Source organism: Epinephelus fuscoguttatus, linkage group LG1, assembly GCF_011397635.1.
Source record: "Epinephelus fuscoguttatus linkage group LG1, E.fuscoguttatus.final_Chr_v1".
Lineage (NCBI taxonomy): Eukaryota > Metazoa > Chordata > Actinopteri > Perciformes > Serranidae > Epinephelus > Epinephelus fuscoguttatus.
In genome coordinates, this window is record NC_064752.1 from 32,722,465 (window position 1) to 32,740,161 (window position 17,697).

The 17,697-nt window shown below is 38.7% G+C and overlaps 1 protein-coding gene across 1 annotated transcript in view; it reads left to right on the forward strand.

The window, feature by feature from the left end:
- vstm2l (V-set and transmembrane domain containing 2 like) overlaps positions 1 to 17,569 on the forward strand; it is a 34,911-nt gene extending 17,342 nt beyond the window's left edge. Inside the window, exons 2-4 of the mRNA XM_049590734.1 lie at positions 9,764 to 9,933; positions 13,391 to 13,435; positions 15,256 to 17,569. Coding sequence (XP_049446691.1) covers positions 9,764 to 9,933; positions 13,391 to 13,435; positions 15,256 to 15,549 — 509 coding nt within the window. The 3' untranslated portion in view covers positions 15,550 to 17,569. The remainder of the gene's footprint in view (positions 1 to 9,763; positions 9,934 to 13,390; positions 13,436 to 15,255) is intronic.
- The last annotated feature ends 128 nt before the right edge of the window (positions 17,570 to 17,697 follow it).

A 17,697-nucleotide genomic window follows, 5' to 3' on the forward strand; every position in this document is an offset into this window, starting at 1 on the left:
GATGAAGAATGAAGGAATGGGATCGAATGGATGAGGGTCAAAGGATTGAGGGATGAAGGGATGCGTGTCAAAGGCATGATGGGATGAGGGTCGAAGGGTTGAGAGATAAAGGGATGAGGGGTGCGGGATGAAAGGATGAAGATGGAGAGGGTGAAGTGTGAGGGATGAAAGGGAGGAAGGCATGAGGGTTGAATGGATGAGGTATGATGGTCAAAGGGTTGATGAATGAAGGGATGAGGGTCGAAGGCATGAAGTGATGAGGGTCGAGGGACAAATGGATGAGAGATGATAGGATGAGGGTTGAATGGATGAGGGTGGAAGGGTTGAGGGATGAAGAGATGAGGGTGGAAGGACAAATGAATGAAGGGTCAGGGATGACAGGATAAGGATCAGGGGATGAAGAGTGAGGAATGACGGGATGAGGGTTGAGGGATGAAGTAATGGAAGATTGAGGGTCGAGGGATTAAGGCTAGGTTTCTGTGAGTGGGCGAGTGCGATGATAGATGTGTTGGTCGAAAGTAAGAACACAGGAGGGATCCTGGGAATGAGACTGCGTGAGAGACGGAGTTGTCTCTTCATGAACTCAGCTTCGGATAGAGACCCTGCTGGTTCCAGTATGCAGAACGGAGTACAGAAAAAGATATAAGAGGGAAGAAGGGATTGGGCAGGTGGGATGAAGGAAATGCTTTAAAGAGAAATAGAATGTATCAAGAGTGTGTAAATACTTTTGGGCAGAAATGGGACATGTTCGAAGCGTGGTCTTTGTTCCTGAACCTAGTTTATAAAACTACGTTATGTTGGAGCAGATAAACATACTGTTTAATCCATTGCTTTGCTCTTGTATTTTTTGTTTCCATCAAATCTCTTTTAACCATAGGCTTGTATTGCTTTTACTACACCCCCACATGCTGCTTCAACCTGTGGAGAAATCCAAGGCTTGACTGGTCCACCTTGTTATGGTGACTACAACTGCTAACTTTGACTGGATAATCTCTGGTAATGGAGGGGATTCACGAACGGTCAATAAACAATGGGATTATAGAGATAGACATAATTTCAGCATTACTTAAATCAATTAAGACAAACAAGACTAAGATAAAGATATTATTCCACTTTCTTTCTGTATCATTCTTTTCTTGCTCACTTGTTTTGTGTGTCCCACAAAGATCTTTTTGTGTGTGGGAACACAGCCTTTTCAAAGTGACAGATGCTGCTGTCTGTGCTCTGCCGCTAGCTGTTGATACTGTATCTTGAGGACCAAAAAAAAAAAGAAAAAAAAAAGTGCCAGCCCCTGCATCGAATACTAAGAAAACTCAGATGATTGAAATGCCACCCTCTGTTGTTTTGCTCATATATTTTATGCACACTGAAGTTCTCTGCTATTCCGGGCTTTGGCTCTGGCACCATATGTTCAAAACACATTTACAAGACATTGTGATAAGTTTTGTCATACCCTCTGTGCTCTTCATCATGCCAGCCTGCAAGAGGGGGGTGCAAGTCTTGAATAATAAGTTGTGTAGAGGAAGAAAAATTGAGAAAATAATACGAATATAACTGAATAAGTGAATTTTCAACTTTTATTTTAACTCATACAACACTTCTTAAAACACTGCTTTTTAAGATCAAGGACTTTACCTCAACTTTGCTCCCTTCAGGATATTTTTTTCAATTTTCATTCTTTGTCCTATTAGAGTGAAAGAAATTTATGGCAACCAATTGCTTGGGACATTTATCGTTTCTGTCACTTAGTATTGATTTAGCCTCACAAAAAAATTGTAAAATTAAAGAAATAATTTGCTGCTTAAATATTGCAACATACGCTGCATAGGTATTTCTGAAATAACTGCTACTTTGAGCTCCCCTTTACAGGTTAAAGTTCTGGTAACATCACACTGTCATTACTGGATCCTTTAACTTTCTAATAATCATCAGAGCTTTCCCTCAGATGCTATTCCTGAACGTCTTGAACGTGTTCAGTTCAGATTTGGGTTGCTTTGTTATCCTGAAAGATTTTCCTGCCATCAGGAAAGACATGCATCATCAGATGAAAGTGAATCATTATGCCAGCTGTGATTACAGTCTACAATGACATCGAAGGAACAGTTAGAGCTACAGGAAATTGTCCCAGAAAATATGTCCCACTGTGCAGCAGAATCACAAGACGTCCGTGCAGAAGCATTTAATGTTTTTGTCTCTTTGCTTCACACAGAGCTGCACAGAAATCACAACTCTTAATCAGAAAAACATTTAATTGTAAGCTTCGGTATCTTGTTACGTATCTAGTTATTCTGTTTTCATATCTGTCTTAGCATGTAGTTTTATACTGTTTAAAATTAAAATAGTCTGTCATAACTGTAAAATGCCCAGTTTTTATTTGTTTCACTCAGTGGCATTTAATTTTACTCTGCAGTAGAAGAATCAAAAAAGAAATCCTAGTGCTTTGAAAGTGCTTTGCAAATGTCTGCACTGTTTTGTGCATCCAGATAATTAAACAAAAATTTTATATTTCATCTTCAGCACTGTACTGCCAGGCTTTACTGTTCTCCCCAGTTTTTGCATATCTAACAAAAATTGTTAAAAACTGACAATAGCATGGAAGTTTAAGTTACTCTCAGCACTGCAGTGTTTTTTGAATAAAATAAAATTTATCTTTGTTTCTAAGTGTAAAAAATGCCCGATCATGCCATTTTGGGACCATTTTTCTTTAAAAAAAATTCTCAATTCTCTTTAACAAAGTGCTGCACTGTGTGATGATTTGGTCTCCTTAGTGAAATTGATTTATTTTTAATACAGCCCAGCTAATCCTGGATTTTTGAAGCTGATTTGGGAGTGTCCTGTCCATTAAAGGCAAAAAATAATCTTTAAAAATCAGATCTTTAAAATGGGATATATTATGCCTTTTCTTATTTCCTAATATATATTAGGACTGTCAATCAATTCAAATATTTAATCACAATTAATCACACGATTGTCCACAGTTAGCTTGCGATTAATCGCAAATAAACTGCACATTTTTTGTCCGTTTTGAATGTACCTTAAAGGGATATTTTTTAAGTTTTAATACTCTTATCAACATGGGAGTGGACACATATGCTTTAACACAATGTAGTGTCCAATTTTACACTTTCTAAAGGTTAACTAAACACCCCCTGTCTCTTTGTAAGCAGCTCAACGTCCTCCAGCAGTAACTCAGTTCACATTGACAGTAAATTTAAATAACTTTGGTCCTGCCGAGAGAACCATCCGGGCTTTGAAGCTAAACTTGCCAATCACAAGATGGCTTTTTTATCCATTTCTGCTCATGAAGGTTTGTTTCTGCTTGCCATCCATAATTATAGAATTATCAGGTCATAATTATAGAATGTACATTAATCACACCTCAAAAAAATGAGTGCCATTCAAAGGGATTAGCGTTAACTTGTTATTAACGCGTTAACTTTGACAGCCTTAATATATATATATATATATATATATATCATTTTACAACATTAAATGTTCATATTAAATGTATTAAATATAGTCAAAGTTTGAAATTATGAGTTAATATGTGAAACTACTCCCTCTGAGCATCAGATTTCATTATAAGGTCATCTGCTCTGGCACATTACATAGCCTACACTGCTACATGAAGGTAATCACTAACATCAGAAAAACTGTAATCTTGGTTGTCAGTGCTGTTAATTTGTCCCTGATTCTTATCATATTCCTGCGGGAACAGGTGTGTTTGTGTTTGGAAGCTTTTATTGTTGATTTTTAACAAGAGAAAGTGCCACTACACACAGTCATTCCCCAGCTGCAAGTGGACTTGTAGCTACATACTAATGTCAGGGAGCTGGTTTTTAATGTTGCTGAATTACAGTCATTCCCCCAACTGCAATGACGGTGCAGAGAAGCAGAGATAGACATCAAAGCATATTAACATGTTCTAGCAGAAACCCAAAATACAGCTATGTACCTGAAAATGAGCACAGTAGCTCCCCTTTGAGCTAACAGTTTCTTATGTTATCTGCAATATGTTAATGTCGACCTATGTTTTGGCTGATTTATCAGGCTAGCTCTATATTCTAATACATGTTTAAGTTGATCTAGATGTAAGATTTTTCTGTGTTTATATTTTACCTCATGTATTCATATATTGAGGAAACTGCTTTTTCCAAAATAAATAATGAACATTCACACTCTGATCCCAGCATCATGTGTTGTATTGCCACATACTATAGCTTCAGGCCATGTGTTCTTACACAGTATAGCATTAAGTCACGTGTTGTACAGCGTACTTCTTATGACCCGCTTGTAGCTGACAGCTCTGGTGCGCTCTCTGTTCTGCATAAGAGCTGCCTCCTAACATGAGCTTCACAAAATCAGGGAGGAAGCATGTTCTCCACCCAGGTATCTGTCAGCGTCTTAATAAGGACTCACACAGTAAGATGGAGATGGAACAGGATGGGAGACTGAGTTTGACTGAAATGTATCCTCATCTCACCTGTTATTTTTAATCTCAAGAGAATTTGCATAATAAAGGAGAGCTGGAGAGAAAAGCAAAAGAACAAGTTATTCTCAAGTGACTAGAGTGTACTGGGATTTTTTTTTTTACCATCAAGTGCTGTCTTTGCATACATAATGGTCCTTCGGGTTGCCATGACAAAACGTGTACAATAATTTAATGCCTTATATAATTAGAAAAACATCACAAGGATTTAAATCCATATGGAGACATTTTGTTTTGGGGTTTATAATTTCAACAGCTTGTTTATCCCCCAGCTGAGGAATGAATCATACACACAAGCATTTGAGTGATGTGGTGACTTTTGATTGATGACTCAGTAGCTTGTCAGTGAAGTTAATATGTTTATTTATACTCCGTGTTAGTCCTAACTTTTCAATGAATATAGCTGCAGCTTTCAGCAGAGCCAATACAGGGATGACATTAACTGAAGTACATGCTGTCTGCAAGTGTTGTGAACAAGGTTCGGTGAACTCTTATGCTGCTCTGCCTGCTTACCTTTATCATTCCTTCACTAACAGTCCCTTCTAAATGTCCTATTTCCTTCTTATCACTTAAGTCGCTCTGCTTTACAGCTCCTGTCTCCTTGTTTCCCATCACTTTCCCTCACTTTTCCATCTATCTTTCTCAGCTCTTTCTTCTCAACACACTTGCCTCAGTTCACCTCTGCCCCTATCCTTCTTCTCTCTCTTTTCCTCTCTTTCCTCTTCCTCTCCCCCTTCTTGGCCCCTGCACAGCTCCATCCCTTCAGTACGTCTCCGCCTGACAAATGAGGCCACTGCCTGGCCGCAAGCAGCGGTGCATCAAGGGCACGACTCCTGAGGGCCCAGTCGCTCAGACGACACCAAAGCCCTCTCCACCATTCCTCTGTACTCAGCCTTTCTCCTCACATCTTCCAGTTCACCCCTGGATCAGTTGTGCACAAGAGCTGAGTGAATGTCAATTACAGATACAGTGACTGACTTCTCTCTTTGCTTGGCCGGTCTAAATGTTCTCAGTCTGTGTGTCTTTTGCTCGGTCTTTATGAGAGGGAATTATTCTGTAGATGAGAGGTAGAATTTTACCTATAGATAGAACAGACAGATTATTCTTTTGTCACACTTCATGTGTGACGATGGGCTCTACATGAAGCTTTTCACTGTTTCACTAAAGAGTCGGTCTCACACTTCAATTCTCCAGAGTGTTTAGATAATGTGATAACAGAATGATAATAGCAGTGGGGGTTTTTTTTCCAATATTTCAGTGTGTGCGTATGAGTTTTCAGATTTTTTTTAACTGTATAAAATGTACTTATATTCACGCTGAGTGTGAATCAGTGGGGGTTGTAGCAGAAAGCATCAAAATAAACACTTGGATTAAAAAACATTTATTACACTGATGTGATTAATTAGAACATACAGGAATATATTTTTTTACCATCAGAGAACTTATGTGGATGTTTGATGTGGAGCCAACTTTAAAGCTGCAGTAATCAATATTTCAAAAATAACAATGGACTACAACAATGGAATAGCAGTGTAAATAACCCATAGGTAATAGTTAAGGGTGGGAATCATCAGAGTCCCCATTATACAGTATAATCACAATCACGATTGTGATTTTAAACGTGTTGAGTATTGCAATGAAATATATTGCTATATATTGTGATGTATTACATTTTTGAACTGCAAATTATGTACCCAAACAAAGTTTTCCATCTGTTCGTCTCACTAAAGTCATTTTTATTGCATCAAAATTAATCTACTGGACTAAAAAGCAACTGATTTTATTATGCTGCCAAAGGTTTAATTTGTATTTTCAATATTTTGGCATCTGTGTAACGATATGATATTGCCACACAAAATTACTGCGATACTGTGCTGTATCAATTGAGTAGAAATAGAGTGAAAAGGATGATGAATACTGGACTAATCAATGTGTAAATAGGAAACAGTTTGCTCATACTTTAAGCGTATGAACTTTATAAGATGATAATATGTCAGTGTTGTGTTTACCCAAGTGGGAAAAAATCAGTTAATGTGGCTCAGTGAAATAGTAAAACCATGTTGTAGTCGGTAAAGCAATAATGTCGCTATCAAGTCTATGTGGCAATAAAATTGCAGTAATATAATAAGTCCCTCCAATCAAAACTCAAATGACTATGCATTAACATAGTTATTTGCAGTGTTGTGCTAGTTACTGAAAAATAGTAACTAGTTACCGTTACTAGTTACTTAATTAAAAAGTAACTCAGTTAGTAACTCAGTTACTTACTTAAAACTCAACTTAGGACTCTGGTCTTGGCTCGCCATCACGCCGTGACCGTGACACATGCGCACTAGTGTCATCTATACTCTGAGTACGTCCTGGCTGTAGGTGACTGAGTGGGGACGCTAGAGGGCGCTAGGTGCTTTTCTTGATTGCAGTGTAGTTTTTCTAAGCCACAAACAAGACAGCGTTGATAAGAAGGATCAAGTTTTGGAAACTCAGCTCTGCAGCCCAAAACATTTCCTAACTGTACTGGCTACAGCTACATCGCCTAAGCGACAGCGGATGGGGTTTAACCAAGGGACTGTTAGACTACAACCTGACAAAACAATTGAACGGTATAGGAAACATGCAACTGTCTTCTACAGTGGAGTCACTCGCTGTCAGGCAGCTAAACGTTTTACAACTACGGTACTTGGATACAAATATGGAAAATGAGCTAAAGAGAACATTTGAAGAGCTACATGATGATGTCAAGTATGACGCCCACCGCAGACATTGTCTGTACACAACAAAAGCTTCCTCGGGGTAACAATGGATATCACATCACTGGATATAACGTTAACGTTACTGGGACTAAAAATCTACAGAAGCGCTACCACTTAATGTAACGTTACAGCAGTGTGGTGAGGCCAGCAGGTCAACAGTGACTTAAGAGATGGTGAGAGACGTGTTTGATTAAGATGCTCTGGTAAGAACTGTTCATATAACTCTATCTGACTTGACTATCTTTTATTGTTCAGGGCTAAAATGTTTTAGTGAAAGGAATCTTCAATTTGTGAAGGAGTACTGCATGCTGCGCGCCGTTTTAAAACCTGGCCAAAAATAACGGAGTAACGCACCGTTTGGTAACGGTAACTGAGTTACTGAATTTAAAAACTAACGCGTTAGAGTATTAGTTATTGCCAAAACCAACGGCGTTACTGTAACGCGTTACTAATAACGTGTTACTGCCCAACATTGGTTAATAGTCTGTGCTTCCAAATGTGAGCAGGTTGAATCTGGTTTAGTTTGATGTTTTTATCAAGTGAGGGCTATTTTCTAATTGTAATTGGTTCAATGAAGAAATAATATTCAAGCACATCAAATGCAAAATAGATTATGTCACATTTTAGCATTTTAATCAATCTGCAAATCAGAAGGTACAAAATACTTCAAAAAACTTGTTGAGATTAAGAAATATTTTTGCCAGAGACAGGCAGCAAATGGGTTACAAAGAGACAGCACAGTACAAAAATAAATCATAAATCATAGTTAGAAAAGGCAACACAAAAGCAAACAATATAAAACACAAACAGAAAATTAAAGTACTACAAAGAAAAACTAAAAAGTACACTGACAAATGCTATAAAGGAGCCACAAGAAAAGCAAGAAAACAAAGGCAACCTGTAAACAATTAAAAAGACCAACTAGAATACATCCCGACATTGGCATTTAGATGATAACACACAAAATTCCTGCAACAGTGCTTTGAAACAGCAACCAGTGAATGCAATTTCAAATCCCTCTGCAGAGGATTCCACATATATAGAGTCGCATACATGAAGTCTCTTATGCCAAACTCCGTATGCACCCCAGAGGTATAGTCAATAAGAACATGAGAGGAGAGCATAACCATTTTCAATTTTTTGCTTAATGTACACACATAAATATACTGGAAGTAGGACAATAATAGCTTCATAAAAATGAAAATGCCAATGAAATAGTCTGAAATTTTAAAGAGAGCCACTCAACCTGAGCGCACAGAACACAGTGATGGGTGAGGCATTTTTCATACAGTGATATCCCACAACAGCACAACAGAAAATTCATTTGTTCAGCACTATTATTCCCGTATGCTCATGTAAAATCAATGTAATCAGTGAGGCTGAGAGAGAGGATGTAAGAGACGGACGTGCGAGACGAAGAGGAAGTGTGTATTTGGTAGGTGTTGAAAACAAGGCTCGATGTGGTGTGATACTGTACGTTTACATTTAATCAATGCACATTTCCTCTGATGGTGTATGTGCTTTATACTTTCATTGCTCAGTATTGTAGCTATATTACTGTTAGGCTAGTATATAATGTTACTGTGTGATTATTGCCTCCACAACAATAAACTGACTATAATGAAACTTAACTAAATGTTGTATAACCTTAGTATTGATTCGGATGAGGGAGTTAGTTCAGCCTCATAAACGGTGTTGTAAATGTAAATGTAAAAGTTGTCACTCAAATCAGTTTCATCCATTAAGAACTGGATTCATGCATTCTTTTTAGTTGTACAGTTTTAAGAAAACCGGATGTGTTTACAGATAAAGGTGCATTTAGGTCAGTTGATGTCTCATTTTATTCTTGAGCATCTTCAGTACAGACAAGGAGGATTACAAAGTGTCCCCCTACACACACACTGCCTGCTGAGTCAGATGATATGTGATGGAAAATGTGGTGTTATGTTGAATTATTGACCATTACTGGAAGCCAAACCAAGGAAAAAGATGTTCTCTGTGTAGGTGGTATTACAGTATGTGCGTGGGACTGAAGTGTTATGACACCCTCAAATTAGTATATCGGTACAATGTTCAGCTCTGGCTGCTGTGCCATCGACAGAAGGATTATATAATGTTCTTGACACCTGAGCTTGCTACTACAGTAGGTGGAGGAAAGCTAAGAGAGTGAAAAGTACAGAAGTGTACACTGTAGATTATTGATTATGCAGGATGGATCAGCCCCAAAAATGGCCATCAAGAAACATGAGCAACACTTTTATCTTTCAATTAACACTGGTTTGTTGAGTCGATAGCTTCTCTCTGAATTTCTCAACACTATATTTACTTGGCTACCAACACCTTGTACCCGTGTGTCACAGTTCTTCTCTCGCTAAAGTGTGATGCAGGAACATCGCCAGCGAAATGTTGTCACTGAGCTCCCTGAGAAATAGATATCTTGAGGATTTGTTTTTCTGCCATTTTATGGATGTCTTAAGCCCGTCATTTTCCCTAAAAATGTTGTCCTTTTTTTCTCCTCCTGCAGCTCTCTTTACAGAGGTGCCACATGACATCACGACGCAGAGCGGTGAGGATGTGGAGATGGCTTGTTCCTTCCGAGGGGCGGGCTCTCCCTCCTACTCCCTGGAGATCCAGTGGTGGTACATCAAGGACCACAGAGACTGGCAAGAGAAGTCTGTTCAGATCACTAATAATGTAAGATGGAATGAAACCCAGCTGTTTCTTGTTTATATGTATATATATCTACAGATATATAGATATATATATACATACAGTGATTCTCAACCAGGAGAACTTGTAACCCAGGTCATACTTCTGCAGTTGTCAGGGGGTATGTGGAAAACCCAACTTATTAACTCAACTTAAAATTAGAAATTTAAATTTTAAATTTTCATTTAAAATGTAGATTTTACTTTAAAACAATATATACGCACTTGTGTCAAGCATGAAAATAGCAAGAAAACATTCAGCTCTAACACATAGAAGGTTCAATGTGTTGGATATAGTGGCATCTAGTGGTGAGTTTGCAGAACTGAAACTTCTACGTGTAGGAGAACCATGGTGGCCAATGCGAAAACGCAAATGGCCCTATCTAGGGTCAGTGTTTGGTTTGTCAGTTCTGGGCTACAAGAGAACAAGCTACATACGTAGATTTATATGGGTTATTTTAAGGTAATAAAAACACAAAGATTCTTCTTTTAAGGTGATTCTAAATAGGTTTGGGTACCGAAACCCAGTGCCTATACAACAGGTACAGAGTGCAAGATTGTGCGTAATGCTTATGTGCAGAGCACTAGAGTGTGTGTGCAGGTGACGGTAACAGTAACGCTTAGCAGAGAGTATGAAGTCAAACGTAGCAGCGCAATGTGTTTACAGTTTACAGTGAACCCTATGTTTTGCTTACCAACTGCTGATTAAAGTGGAGAGGTTAGCCCATGGATGTAAAAAGAGGGTTAGCCTATGCCCCGTAGTTAGCAAACAAAGTTAGCCTCAAATTGGAACCTGAACAGACTCACTTAAGGTGGACTGTTAAGGTGAACCAGCTATTATCACTGTAGTGACAATCTCAGCCGCTATAATGATGAAATGTCAGGCCGCGAAATCTCTCCTGAGTCAGGGAGACAGTTATTGATCCCAACTCAAAATTTATTTTGCTCTATTGTAACTGTTATTTAGTGTTAAATTATTGTAGTTGGGTTCAGTTTAATATATTATGAGTTTTTTATGTGATTCTGTTAATAGTGTTATGTATCTATCCATAGGTATACTTTAAACAGGAAAATACTGAAATATGACAGTCGTATGGAGCTATGTGTGATAACCTACCCTAATGATAAACTAATGAAACATGTTATAAATATTGGGTACCATTTCTGCCAATAGACGCCTGTAAACCCTACACACTGGACCTTTAACATCAAGTGTTTTAAAGGAGGGCACATGAAAACCAGTAAGCAATTGAGCAGAGAAGTTAGATTAAGAAATTAATAAGCAGTTGAAATTGTAAAAAAAAAAAAAAAAAAAAAGGTAATAAATCAACAGCTGACATACTTGGCTTAAAGTTAAGAATAAACAGTTGGAATAGTTCAGTTTCTGTCACGTTAAGGCATAACCACTCGTAGTATGAATACAAGCTGGACTATCGCAACCTTAATATTAAAAATTCAATCATATGAAAAAAGTTGTACAAATATTTTAGATAACCATGTTAAAACAACACCCAGTTTATGATTCATTCATAAGAATATGTTCTGAATGGTGCCGTTCTTGAGAACACCTGAACAGTAATGTCTCCTAGAACTTACGTTTATATACAACTCATTTGAAACAGCAGATATGTTTTTGAGGGAGACATAATGCAGCGTTAATTACATTTTCTACTGTAAAGAGTGAATGTTGCTGATTAACACACCTGGCTAGTGGCAAAAATGTTGATTCTGAACATATCAGTGTGTTTTCCACATTATGTTTTTATTACTACTTCTTTTAAAATTAACATTTAACCAAAATCACAATCATTCCCTGAACCAAAGCCTTTTTTGTTGCCTAAAACTAACACAGGAAAGATGCCTGAACCTAAGACAGGAGACTGGACGTGAACCAGAGATTTGGGTGTTACAGCCCTGCACTTTGTGTGAATGGTGTCACCACGATGTAATTATGAATGCAATTTAGTAATATGCAAACATAATTTCTAGAAGACAAGGTCGCACCTAATAGGGTTGTGGGGATACGTCACACAAACAAAGGTTGGGACCCACTGTATTAGTGAGTAAGTGTGAGATGACTGAGTGCATGTGATGCTTTTAGTCAGCTAGTTTGTCTGTCTGTTTCAGTTCAAACTTTGGCTCATCCCCTCAGGAATCACAAGACACAACACACATGTGATGTGATTACAGAAGCGTGTGCCCTGTTCTCTGTTTTTGTTGCAGTTGTTGCTGTTGTTTTGTTGTATTTTAGAAAGCCTTGTGTAACACCCTGGCCAAGAGACTATAGATGAAAAGTAGCCACTTGGCTAATTCTGGCATTTTTATACCATGTGAATTTATTAAATTGTACTGTCCCTTCTCAATACATTCAGTGGCACATGTACAAAACAAAAGGAAAACATCAATAATATTATCTATGCATCACAATTACACAACAAGAAAAAAATGCAACAAGTTCAACCTTTATCCTGAGAACCATCTTTTTTATCTCCCATCTCCCAGGCTTTCTGCAACTAACAGTCTAACATAAATGTTTAATACATTGCCAGCCAACTCATTCTTTGTTTGTTGTTCATGTCTTCAGAAATCAATTTTAGATTTCTCTCACTAAACGCCATATTGTGTGGCTCCAGTAAAAGGGAAAACAGAAAACCAAATGTATCTCATTTCCTGTATCTCTGCCATGTGTATGGTTAGCAGCCTATTGTAATATAATCTATAACAAAGCTATTTTTGCCTTTATTTTACTCAGCAACACATATTCATACTATAAGGTTAAGTAGAGTTACAAAGTCCATTTTCAGTTTCACCTTATCAGTTTTTACGGTTCAGTTTATTCAACAGAGCAGCTTGGACTGAACCTAAAGCTTACTGTATATCAGGCAGAGGGAAATGCACTATTAGCCACGGCAGAAACCCTCTGGCATGGAAACGAAGGGATAATTGCTGATTAGCATTTGCCAGCACTGGGGGAACAGGTTGACTCTCTCCCATCATGGGGGAACTCAGGCTCCCCTGTTGTGCCTCTAGACACTATAATTGGCACTGAGAAAGAAATAGATTTTCAAAATCTCTGTCTGCTCCATGCATAATTCATACCTATGCCCAAAAGAATACCTCTGTGCCTCTGCATACACATTCACACACACTCTCCTGCTCAGAGGCTTACGTGCTCGGTGCTGTACAGTGTATGCTCGTACACACATTAAACATGTATAAGCATGCGTACCCACGCACACAAACATACATAAAGCTCAACCACCACGGAGAATGGTAGCTTTGTTAAAGAAAAGGCTGCTGAAAACATCAAACATGTTTGTCCACTGCACTGTTTTGTTGTTGTAAGTCCATGAAATGAGTCATTTTTAGCATGAGATGCTTTTGGAAAAAGTGCAGCCTCGATCAGCCTTCTTTGCTAACGCATCATCCATATTTCTGTGCAGGTTGTACACCCGGAGGAAACTTCCAAAGATGCCACCAAAATTAGTGTGAGTTTGATCGTGCACCAACTGTCAACAAGCACAAAGCAAAGACACTATCAAAGAAAACTAGCAGCTTTTTTTTTTTTTTTTTTTACAGTAATGAATATGAAAGAGATCCAAGCTTGTGCAAGATATATTTATATTATCCATTCAAGAATAGGCGCTTCATTAACTGGTATCACATTTAGAGCTGGACTGCGGGACTTTTATATATAAATGAATATGTGTTACATTCAAGCCTTTGCCAAACAATGCTGATTAAGCCAAATGCTGTCAGGGAAAGCTCTCTGTGTTTCACAGTGTAGCAGAGTTACAGTGTCTGGTGTATGTGGTGACTTTACCGCACTGGTGCAGCTGGAGTGATGCTTTTTACATTGACTACTCAGAGCTAAAGGGGCCACGAAGGGGGAGAGCATGGCAAGGGAACAGCAGCAAGGAGTAAGGTGGAAGCCATGGTAGAAAATGCTAAGACGCGTCCAAGAAAAACTTCAAGGGTGGGTGCTCCAGATAAAAAAGAATCTCAGTATTCACAGGAAGGATTTAAGTCAAAAAGAAAGACTCAAGGAGACTACTGCATGGGGCAGAAATGATGCAGCGAGCTCACCTGCAGGCATATGTCATAAGCACACGTCGGCATTGTTGGTGTAATTACTGTCACTGTCAGAGAGGGGAGACAAAAGTCTAGCACTCCAGCTCCAAAGAGGACCTGTCATGCTCATTTTCACGTTCATACTTGTATTTTGGGTCTCCACTAGAACATGTTTTCAATTTTTTGCTGGTCAAAAACTGCTTATTTTCTTCAAACTGCCTGTGCTGGAACCAAGCCGCAACCTCCGAGGCTGAAAAATGAAGCCTGTAGTTCCTTGAATGGCCACTTGAGGCTGGCTCCAAAATAAAGTAAATCCCTATAGACCCCCCCCATGGTAAAACGCCCAACTTTACAGCAGAAATAAACATGTTTACAACTTAGTCTCTACAGCTAATTTCTCCCATCATGACAACTACTGGGGGTGATTTTTTATATAACTCACCCATTTCCGTTTTATTAAGGCCCAAAGTAACACATATTTAAGGGCAGCTGCTTGATTGTCAGGCTGTCTCTGACGCGTTGCCACAGTCTGTGAGTCAGATCCACCCCTCACTCCTCCACAGCTCCACCCTCTAGTCAAAATATGGTCACTTCTGGCTCCAAAAAAACCAAGAAAACGACGACCAGAATTCCAGATTGGGGCTTCAAAATGGTGATGTTGTATTCACAGCGCTATCTGAGACCCACCTGTCTCTTTATGGCCCCAGCCTGCTCTGATTATCAGTGTTCGTGTGTCATCTGCATCTCAGGGTCTCTGCACCATCACTGCAGCCAAGAAATGATGCTAACAGAGAGAAGTGGCACTTTCTACCCTGGAGAATCACCAATAAAAGCTACATACACTGGGACATGGTCCAGCAGGAATATGATCCAAAATTGGGGAGAAATTTATATCAGCAACAAAGTTTATTTGTTCCCCTGACATTAGCATGTAGCTTCATGTAGCAGTGTAGGCCTATGTACAGTAATGTTAGCACTTGTTGCACACCAGAGTAAAAAAAACTGTGGGGAACAGAGTATTCAGAACGGTCTGAGGCCTGAGGTTTTCACTCACTGGGATTAATTTTACATACACTTACATCATTATTTGAGTTTACACATTCTTTGCTGTAACACTATATATAAGACAAAACACGGAAACCATACTAGGTCCCCTTTAAAGATTATACAATGATATAGAACATGTTTTACTGTATGTTTACTTCATCAAGAACACATCATGTTTTGTCTCCATCAGGTGGTGAAAGTGGCCGGCAGCAACATCTCCCACAAACTCCGTCTCTCCAGCGTCAAGCCATCAGACGAGGGCACATACGAGTGTCGTGTCATTGACTTCAGCGGCACCGTGGCGCAGCAACATCGCGTTCGAGCCTACCTCCACGTGGAGCCTGAGAGGAGTCAGGGGTCGAATGACGTCAAGCTGCAGGAGCCAGGGCAGCAGTCACACCCCCACCACCAGACAGAGGGCAGGGAGCTGAGGAGGAGATCAGCTGACAGCACCACTGACTGTAACGAGAGCTGTGTGCTTTAGAGTGGGCAGTCTGCCCTTCTGTCTGCATGTTCATGACTTATCTCTAAAGAGGGACTGTCATCAACACACTCACACGTCACTACAGAGTCGAGGCGTCAGACTGGACCCTTTGTGTTTCACGGTTTGTTTGTTCTTTAATATTGCTGTTTGGATGCCAATGCTGTTGAATGCCAATAAAGGGCACGGTTTTATTGACTGTACCTGTTGTGTTCTTTTTGTTGCTTTGTTATTTGTCTCGGTGCTCTTTAAGTTTATTAAGTTTATGCGTTAAGTTTATGTAAATGTAACAGTAAGGCTGCATTCACATGTAAGTTTTATTATTTTGTCTGAGTAGGACTTATAACTTCTCCTCATGAAGTCAAAGTACACGGCAGAGTCAGAATTATCATGGATATCATAACTAATAACCAAGTGATGCAGACACAGACAGACAGTTTCCTTTGCAGTGTGCCAGTTCTGCTGTCTTTCACCAAAACATGTGCCAAAAGCTGCAGTATTTCAGTGTAAATGCTTTCTAAGGAACAAAGAATAAATTAAGCTTTTTTTATTTACTTTTCAGAGTGCATTGATTTAATTTATGTAATCTTTGTTCAAACACTATCTGTAATTAGCTTTCTAAACCACGACCAGAATGTTTGTCAAAATAAAAATGTATTCCTTCATCACATCCATATCAACTCTTATGTATATTCACACTCAGCACTGTAAACTTTTACTGTTATCATTCAAATAAAGTTTTACTCTGTGCTACTTAACCAAATGACTCAAGAGACACCACAAGTATGTTTATCACTCCAAACTTTTGTCATCAGTTTCTCAGCCACAGTATAACTTTCTGTTTATGGAGTTTGTCATCTGAATCATATTCTCCTCTTGACTGTGTTTGTTATAAGTGCTGCTGTTTGGTATCTGTTCTGTTAAATACATTCATTTGAAATGACTCTGGTCTTTTTTTCCCTGTGACTGTGGTGTTCTGTGTTGTATTTCATTACTTATATATTGTACCTGCAGGTGGAAGTGTGGGCAAGCCATGTTCTCGGTAGAGGAAATCTGTGGTTTGGCAGCCCTAACAAACTAAGCAGTTTGTAGATCATTAGGTGTCCTCAGCTTGAACTGTGTTAGGTAAAATCACCTTTCTGGAAAGGTTGGTCAACAGATATTTTCTTCCTACCTGCCACATAGTTTAGAGCAGATATTGCCCTTTTATTTAACATAGCAGTTTCCTAACCTTTTTGTTTTTGGGACCGCTTTTCTATCATTTAGTAAACTGAGTGACATATTTTATGGCTGTTTCATATTATATTATATTGCCTAACAATAACAGTACAGTACAATTGAAGAACTGCCCAATTAGTGAACACAACAACTACAGGAAGTGAGGTGTAAAATAAACAATTTGAATTTATTTTCAGCAGATTATTTCCTGTAAATATTGAACCAGCAATGAGTTTTCCTATATTTTTTTTAAGATACTTTTTACAGGATTTGCTGTCTGTATAACAAATTTATGGTATATGTATTTCTTTTAACAACAAGCACACTTAATGGGCTTCTTTTTCAACAAATTTTGACAAGTGTTTTTTGCTCTTTGGTTGTTTTAACTGCGTGCTACTCTAATGCAGGGTGGGGCTGTCTAGTAGAAGGTAACGGCTCTGAGTTCAGCTGAGTTCAGTTTTCCTCACAGAAATGAATGAAGAAGTATGTCAAGAAGGCCCCGCAATCACCTTTGATAGACAATAATGGAGATCAGGACTTGGGAACCAGTGTATTATAGGATTATAAAGGGGTAGGTAGTTCAGTTTCGTTTATTGTATTACTTTTATTTCACCACACAGCTTATTCAAAACGCTATTAACAGTTAAAAGGTTGTGGACTGTGCAACATGTCTTGTACAGAAGCTTTCCAGCCTTTCTTTTCAACACCTGCAATTGCTGTCTGTGGCCAGAAGAGAGCAACACTTCCTCTAACTTTAGAAAAATGAATCGGCATATAGCAGTACATATTGTACAGAGGAGCAATGCAGCTTACCATGAACAAGGCAGATTACCTCATGACATCCACAGGCTTTTCAAACAATGGCATTTGCATCTCAAGTACAAGAAGAGAAGAAATAAACCTTGAGGTGGAAATCTGAAATGAATACAGTAT